Here is an 8208-nt window from a genome sequence, read left to right on the forward strand (position 1 = left end):
GATCCAGGTATCAGAGGTAGGGGAATTTGGGGAGCAAGGGAAAAGCCAGGGCTGAGTGGGGGGTGGGGGACAAGAGCAGGTTGGGGCTGTAGTACCCCTCATGGGGGGGGTCCACACCTCTTATTTCCCCCTGCCCAAATTTGAGTTCCTTCCCTCTACCCTGATTCCTTGAACGTCACTGAAAATGGCAGCTATTGCGAGGAGTGGGGGTCACGGGTCTACCCGCTGTTCAGCTCGTGGCCCAGGGGAGTGGTGAGGGGTGCCCCAGCCCCCTGCCTGCCTCTCCGTACAATACTTGAACATTCATCTGTACTGAAGTGTTACTTGAAATGGGGGAACCTCGGACCTGGGGGAGCCAGAGTGTGATTGGATGGGACCAGCTTGGACTGAGACTGGATTGGTGGGCACCCTGTGTGGACTGTGCCACCCCCAGATCTCTCTGGCTTTACTGTCTTGAGCAGCCCTACCTCTCCTGACCTGAGTTGGGGATGGTGGGTGCCAGCCCAATGATGGGGAAGTTGGGACTCCTCCATCTTGGCTCTTCCCACTCTTTCATCGTCATGGAAACTTGTATCCCATTCGCCCAGGGAACTGCCACTCCTGGTTGCCATGGAAGTAGCAGCCAATGGACACCTCCCGATGCCAGTGCTAAGGCTGGAAATGGCCCCTCTCAGTTGCCATGGGAACTTAGTAACAGACTCTTGGTCCTCTCCTCCGCCCCTTCCTCCCGTGTTGGGGTGGGGTCTTGGGAGTCAGAGGGAGGAGCTGGGCCAGGCTCCGCCCCTCAGCCCAGGCCTTTGGGGGCAGCCGGGTTGTACTATGTAGGGGAGGGGGAAATCTATCCACATACCTCAGGTAACAGGGAGGTGCGCGGGTGGGGGGAGGGACTGGGCGGACCAAAGGCCGAAGGGGAGGGGGGCCTGGGGATGGAAAGGCTTGAGGTTGAGGCCACTTGAGGGAGGGGGAGGAGGCAGCCCGGCGAGGGGCGTGTTGGGGACCCAGCCGGGCTGGGCCCCTGGGCCCCAGGTCTGTACAATATGGTTTGCTATAAAATTCAAAATCTTCCAGCCGGGGTCACCGACTTTGTGTGTGTGTGTGTGTGTGTCTGTGTGTGTGTGCGGCGTCAGGGGGAGTATGGGTAGGGTGAAGATGGCCAGAAATCCCACTCCAGGTTCTTGGAGGAAGGGGCTCTTCGGATAGATCTGAGAGTTCCTGCAGAATGGAGTCACCTTTCCCGACTTCAGTATTTAGGTTGCGAGGGCAGGACTTGGGGGTTTGGACACCTGGGACTATCTAGGTATACCTAGGAGTAATCTGGGCTCAGGGACCCCCCCCACCCCCCGGTCTCAGAAAGGAACTGAGTGTTCACCTCGGTCGGGTTCGGGTGCATGGACATTTTTGGTGGATGGGGGTCACGGGGTACCCCCAGATCTTTCCCTTCGTGCCAGGGACTGCGGGGGCTCGGTCCCCCGGCTCCACCCCATCATGTGGCCGCCCCGGCTCCGCCTCTGCCCCAGTTCCTGTTTCGGCCTCTGCCGTCCCGCTTCGGCCCCTAGGGCTCCCCGCAGACGACTGTTTTCCGCTGGGGCCCCTCTCTGGGAGCCCGCCGCCCGCATCCGCGTCCACCCCGCCGGGGGATGGGGTCTCCCCGCTGCTCGGACCGGCCCTTATGGGGTCCCCGAGGCGCCTCGGCCCCTCCGTGACCACCCGGCGCTGCTGGTGCTGCCGCCCCCAGGATGAAGGGCGGCGAGGGAGATGCGGGCGAACAGGCCCCGCTGAACCCGGAGGTCGAGAGTCCGGCGGGCTCGGCCACGTACCGGGAGTTCGTGCACCGCGGCTACCTGGACCTCATGGGGGCCAGTCAGCACTCGCTGAGGGCACTCAGCTGGCGCCGCCTCTACCTCAGCCGGGCCAAGCTCAAAGCCTCCAGCCGCACCTCTGCCCTGCTGTCGGGCTTCGCCATGGTGAGGGGCGGGAAGGGGCACGCGGGTGGGGGTGAAGCACGTGGGGGGCACCGGGTCGGAAATGAAGTAAATGGCACCCCGAGAAATACAGGACAGAGGAAAGGGAAAAATGGACTTTTTAAGGACCGAAGGGGAGAACAAGCAAGGTCCAAATGACTGAAGAAGTCTCTTTATATTGGGGAGAGAGTTGTAAATAGAATCCTAGGACTATAAACCGGACCATGAGGAACATTAGTCCCATAAGTGTCTGGGAAAGGGGGTTAACAAATCATGACAAATATGCAACGGTGGAACAAAGTGGTCCCAAAGGAGCATATTCCTAGCAGGAATGGTTACTAAGTCCTCCTGACCAGGTTCAAAGGCAAATCAGAGCTGGATGGGGGCTATATCAACATGGCCAGGGGGTCTGGAAGAATGAACTTGGTGTGGAGGGGTCACCCAACTGAAGGAGAGCCCATGGCAAGAAGGAGCTACTCCCTGGTAGGGGCAGAGAGTGCCAGATTTACCCAGGAAAACTCGGAAGAGATGATGCCTGAGGAAGCCACTGGGGAAGGAAGCTGATCAGGAAGCTGATAAGTGATCCTCAAGCTGATAAACTGCAGGTGTAGGAGGATGATACCTACTAACGGTCCCACAGTGGCCTCAGGAAGTGGGACTGAGGGTGGTCCAAGGGTGCAGAGTCAACAGAGGTAAGTCCTGGCTCCTCCCTAGGTATGGCCAGCTGTGTGACCCTAGACAAACCTCCACTCCCTGACCAGCCAGTGGGAAATTGTGAGATCATGGAGGGTGCGTCCTCTGTAGCCTGCTAAGCGCCTGCCTGAGATGAGCTGAGATTGTTGTTACTGGGAACCCTAGATCCAGGCGTGTCAGAGCAAGACCTATTCACCAGAGGTGGCTCAGACCAACATATTAATTCAACAGGTGTGAAAACAGGCTCTGCCAAAGCAGGGCAAGGGTATATAGAATGCAACCTTATTAATCCAGGGTTCCCCCCCATCTTCATTACAGGAAGCATGGGGTCCTTGGAGAATGTGCTCCTCCTGTGTGTGTGGACACAAGAGGTAGCTGAAGTGGGGTCATATCACTAGGTGATTTGGGTTAACCCTGCCCCTCTCTATGCCCTAGCCTCTGTATTTGAATGATGACAGGGAAAATCTGTAACCCTAAGGATCATCCTAGGCCTAGTTGTTCCATGGGGAGTAAAGGACAGGGGTTGTCCCAGAATCCATAGACTAGCCCCACCTTTCCTGATGGAGATGACATCTGGAAACAGGGAGTTGAAACCCCTTCATCTGTATGGACCACAGCCAGCCATGGACCTAGCTGAGCAAAGTGAGCCCCGTGGTCCAGCTTATTCTAAAGGGGACGATCTGGTGTGCTGTTGGACTTGCAGGTTGCTAGGGTGACAGCTTAAGGGTCAGAGCTTTCTCTGCAGGATCAGGAGGCTGGATGTGTATGGTCTAGGGGCAGGACTGGAGATCAAGCCTGGGCCAGACCCTGGGAAAAACCAGAACTAAGCCTGGCCCAGATCCCTGTTTGTGGATAACACCTGCTGACATCTGCCATGGCCCAGTTTCCCAAAATACTCAGCCTGTCTTCCTACCATCACCTGCCAGGCTCTCCATCTTCCTTTTCCTTCTCCTTCTCCCAGCCCCAGAGCAATCTAATAGATCCTGTAAGAACTAGGGATGGGGAAATATCCAGATTCAGAAACCCAGGTGGCCTGAGTTAAAATAACAATATTAAGATTGTGTTCAACTGTTGCTTAGTACCAGGTATTGTGCCCAGAACTTTTCATTTGCATTGTCTTTCTTTTATCCTATGAAAGAAGTATCATTACTATGATCGTTTTTTAAAAAATTACATATTTTTTTAGTTGTGGTGGACAATACCTTTATTTATTTTTATGTGATGTTGAGGATCAAACCCAGTGCCTCACACATGCTAGGCAAACCCTCTTCCACTGAGGTACAACCCCAGCCCTACTATGGCCATTTGGGAGATGAGAAAAGTAAGGGTCAGAGATGTTAGGACATCTTCCTAAGGCCCCACAACAAGTAATGGGCAGGATTTGAACTTAAGCAATCTGGCTCTATAGACAAATTTATATTTGCTTAGAACATAGTCATCAACTCAAATGTTTTTGAAGGCTAGGCAGGTAATACAAATGCCAAGTTGGCTGGGTGGGGACTTGTGATCAAGAGACCCCATGACTGTCCAAAGGGAAAAACCATGATTCAACTCTTAACTGATAATTGTCATGCTGGAATGTCGGACTTGGTGTGACCAGATCTGCCAAATTTTCAGGAGGATCTGGAAATAGGGATTATTTATATGAAATCTCCTGAGTTTTAAAAGTTGGCCACTTATTCAGTTTTTTATAAAGCACACTGTATGAGCCAAGAAAAACATGTTTGCAGGTTGACATGGTGTGCCAATTTGCAAACTCTAGCTTTGGACTTTAGCATCAACTAAAATAATAACAGCAAACACCTGCCTAGTGGTTACTGTGTGCCCAGACACTGTTCTTAGCACTAGATGTGTATTATCTCATTTAATTTTCCCAAAACCCCTATACAGGAGTTAAGTGCTATTACCAATCTTCATTTTCCAGATAGGAGTTTGAGCCACAGAGAGAACTAAGTCACTTGCTTGAGATTCCAGAGCTGGCTAGGTGTGGTGGCACACAGCTGTAAGCCCTACTACTCAAGTAGGAGGCTGAGGCAGGAGGATCACAAGTTCAAGGCTTGCCTGGGCCACATAGTGGGATCCTGCCTCAAAGTAAAAAATAAAAAGGGCTGGGGATGTGGCTCAGTGTGCCCCTCGGCTCAATTCTCAGTACTGCAAAGAAAGAAAGAAAAAGAAGGAAAGATTACACAGCTTGTAGAGTCAAGAATGAACCCAGGCAACCCAAAGTCAATTCTTTTTAAACCCTATGTTATAACCAGGTTAAACTGTCAGAAACAAGTCATCCAGCCCTTTTGATAGCTAGGTCCTAGGGATATAGCAGTGATGTGTCCTAAAAGATACAAAGATTCCTTTACTGTCAAGGCACTCAATCCATCCTCTCTTGTGCCCACAGGTGGCCATGGTGGAGGTACAGCTGGAGAGTGATCACGAATACCCACCAGGCCTGCTGGTGGCCTTTAGTGCCTGTACCACTGTGCTAGTGGCTGTGCACCTCTTTGCACTCATGGTCTCCACATGTCTGCTGCCCCACATTGAAGCCGTGAGCAACATCCACAACCTCAACTCTGTTCACCAGTCACCGCACCAGCGACTCCACCGCTATGTGGAGCTGGCTTGGGGCTTCTCCACTGCCTTGGGCACCTTTCTCTTCCTGGCTGAAGTTGTCCTAGTGGGCTGGGTCAAGTTTGTGCCCATTGGGGCTCCCCTGGACACACCGGCCCCCATGGCACCTACATCCCAGGTGCCTGGGACTCTGCCACCAATGGCTTCCTCCCTTGGTCCAGCTTCCAAATTCCCACCATCCTCAGCTTCTGTAACTCCATCACAGGTAGAGCCTTCTGAAGCCTGCCCACCCAGGCAAACATGTGGTAGTAGTGGTGGGGTTCACGGGCCAGGCTGGCAAGCAGCCATGGCCTCCACAGCAATCATGGTACCTGTGGGACTTGTGTTTGTTGCCTTTGCCCTACATTTCTACCGCTCTTTGGTGGCCCACAAGACAGACCGTCACAAGCAGGAACTAGAGGAGCTGAGTCGCCTGCAGGGGGAGCTGCAGGCTGTGTGAGTCTGGTGTTAGTCTGCTGCATGCACTGCCTCCCTGGGGGTCTGCAAGCATTCCCTACTCCAGGAGGGAGCCAATTCCTATGGCCACTCTCAGGTGGAGAACAGATTCTTGCCCATGTGCCCACATTCCCAGGGATTTTCCCTGTTGGTTTTCCCATTGTTTTTGTAAGCTCTACTCTACTATTCTTCCCAATCTGGGAAGAATAAGGAAGAAAATGGAACATCCTCAGTCCAAGAATCCTGGGGTAGACACAGGGAGGCAGGTAGACCCTAGAGGGATGTTTGGCGTGCTGACCTTCAGCTGCTTGCTCCTCTACAGGATATGGAGATCAGGTCATATACCTACACAGCTGCCCCTGAAGGCCATCAATGCTTACTTCATGTGTGTAGAATGTAATTTGCAGTTGAAATTTTTGGGGAAAATTTCCCCTGTACCCAGATTTTGTTGGGGTCCACATTCTTGCTTTGGTGACTATAGAGGGATTCTGGTGTTTCTGTGACAGATATATGCCCATCCCTTCCTAGGAGGAGCCTCTCTATTTTTGGAGGTTCAAGCCCACCCTCCACTGTTGACCTGTGGCCACTTTCAGAAGGGGGAGACCCTGCCTCACCGCTTAGGCCCATACTCACATGCCTATTATCAGGTTCTCACCCTGTTGGCCCCTGGCTGAGGGGTCTTGCAAGACTGAGGACCTGTGTGCCCTGTCTGACTCTTTAGCAGGGGCTGGGTGAGAAAGCTTTAAAGGGACAGGGTCCAGTCCCCAGTCCTTAGAATCAGAGCTCTTTGACACTGAATTTTTGATGCACCTTGTTTTGTATAATAAATTGTTTTACAGATGTCCTGGTGGCTGTGAATTGGGTGAAGGGAAAGCCTTCTTGGGGTAAGTTTACTTGTTCCTAAGAGCCAGTGGAGGAAAGTGTGCCTAGTGGGAAGTGGATTCCAGGTACAACCCCCATCAGGAGCTGATAAGGGCCAGTTGTTCCTCAGTTTGGACATAGTTATTCCAAGGTTTGAAACTACTGTTCCTGAGTTCAGGGTCTCTATCTTTTCAATTGAGGATTTCATGTAAGTTTTTGCATGACTCATACTACATCCTAGGGACTTTATAAATCATCTCATTTAATCCCCACAACCACTTTAGGAAACAAAAATTTATCACTTCCATTTCAGAGATAAGGAAGCTAAGGCCAGGAAGGCTGATGACCTTGCCTAAAGCCACATGGCTAGTCAGGGAAACTGAACTTGAGTTACCTTTACTGTCACATGAGAATCTCTTTCTGATTGAAAGAAGAACATATACCTTTCAACTGCGACCAAAAAAAAAAAAAAAAAAAAAATCGTGATCTCATCTGTGCCTTCATGTAAACTAATTTTTCCAACCTCATTTCCCTCACAACTTTAAAGTCCTAATTCTCTCTCTTCTTGTGGTGGGAGACCTTGGAAAATTCCCCTTTTCCCTTTCCTTATTGCTCAAAATGGTGAATGTGCAGCCTTTCCTACGCTGTTCTGACGTCTACAATAAGTCTTGTATGACAGGAATTACAATCCATTTTTAGAGGAAGAATCTTAAACTTAAGGAGGTCAATGGCTTGCCCAAGGTCATACAGTGAGGGGCTCAGTCAGGCAGAAGGGCCTGGTGGGAGTGCAGCTCCTTCCGAGAAGGGCTCCTGAGTCCACACCGAATAGAAAGGGTACTCAGCCTTAGGGAGTCCTCAGCTCCAAGGTCCCAGGTTACTCCTGGACGGGTGCTGCCCTCAAGCGGTGAGAACCTGTGAGCATAAGGAGCCACAGCTGAAGAAAGCGGGAACCAGAACCATCGATGTTTGTATTCCTGTACATTCTTTTTTTACACGACCCACATAAGGGCCTTTAGGTCCTACTTAGGTTTATCGGAGAACCCTGTGACTACCTCAGTTTCAACCATAGAGCTGGGCTCAGCACAGCAAAATGCAGCATCTTCAGCAGGCCTCAGTCTCGCCATCTTTCAAGTGAGCATCTCAACAGAGGCCCAAGTGGAATAACGGGAAGAAAACTCCCGCTGCATATGCGCGGGACCAGGCAAACTGTCTGAGTCACCGCTCCTCGTTGTATTTTTCCACCTCGCGATTGGCCGGGTTCGGTGGGTCCTACAGGAAGCTCCCCTGCAACGCCGGGCTTCGCACGCCCTGGCCACGCCCCTGTGCGCGCGGAGGCCTGACCCCACCCACAACAGGATCCGCAGATTCGCTAGGCCGGCTCCTCAGCTGAAAATTCTCATCGGACTCTGAGAGGACCTCTGCCTGTCCATTTACCCCTGGGTCGGCAGTGGGCTGTGCCGAGTCATGCTAATACGAAAGATCTAGAAAAAGTGGCTGACCCTGCCCACAGGGCTTGGCTAACCGGGCGTTATTTTCTTGACTTCACGAAGGCGGGTGAAGGGAGGCGACGGCTGAAACCAGGAACAGTGGCGAATCTGCAGCCTCTTAGATCTTTGGCCGCGCAGGGAAGGGGCAG

General features: G+C 52.1%; 1 protein-coding gene and 1 long non-coding RNA gene across 2 annotated transcripts; one reads left to right on the top strand and one right to left on the bottom strand.

Moving 5' to 3' along the window:
• Window positions 1-3: 3 nt before the first annotated feature.
• Window positions 4-6555, top strand: ORAI3 (ORAI calcium release-activated calcium modulator 3). The gene is made up of 3 exons (XM_079120509.1): window positions 4-855; window positions 1449-1964; window positions 5047-6555. Exons 2-3 carry the CDS (start codon window positions 1737-1739, stop codon window positions 5713-5715), a joined length of 897 nt encoding a protein of 298 aa, XP_078976635.1. The 5' UTR covers window positions 4-855; window positions 1449-1736; the 3' UTR covers window positions 5716-6555.
• LOC306649480 lies at window positions 6134-8190 on the bottom strand. Its single transcript, XR_013760649.1, has 2 exons — window positions 8072-8190; window positions 6134-7484 (listed from the first exon to the last, which is right to left on the bottom strand). It is a non-coding gene; the product is annotated as an uncharacterized lncRNA (long non-coding RNA).
• Window positions 8191-8208: the final 18 nt, after the last annotated feature.

The sequence above is a fragment of the Sciurus vulgaris genome (genome assembly GCF_902686455.1).
Source record: "Sciurus vulgaris genome assembly, chromosome: 18".
In the NCBI taxonomy this organism is placed as follows: domain Eukaryota; kingdom Metazoa; phylum Chordata; class Mammalia; order Rodentia; family Sciuridae; genus Sciurus; species Sciurus vulgaris.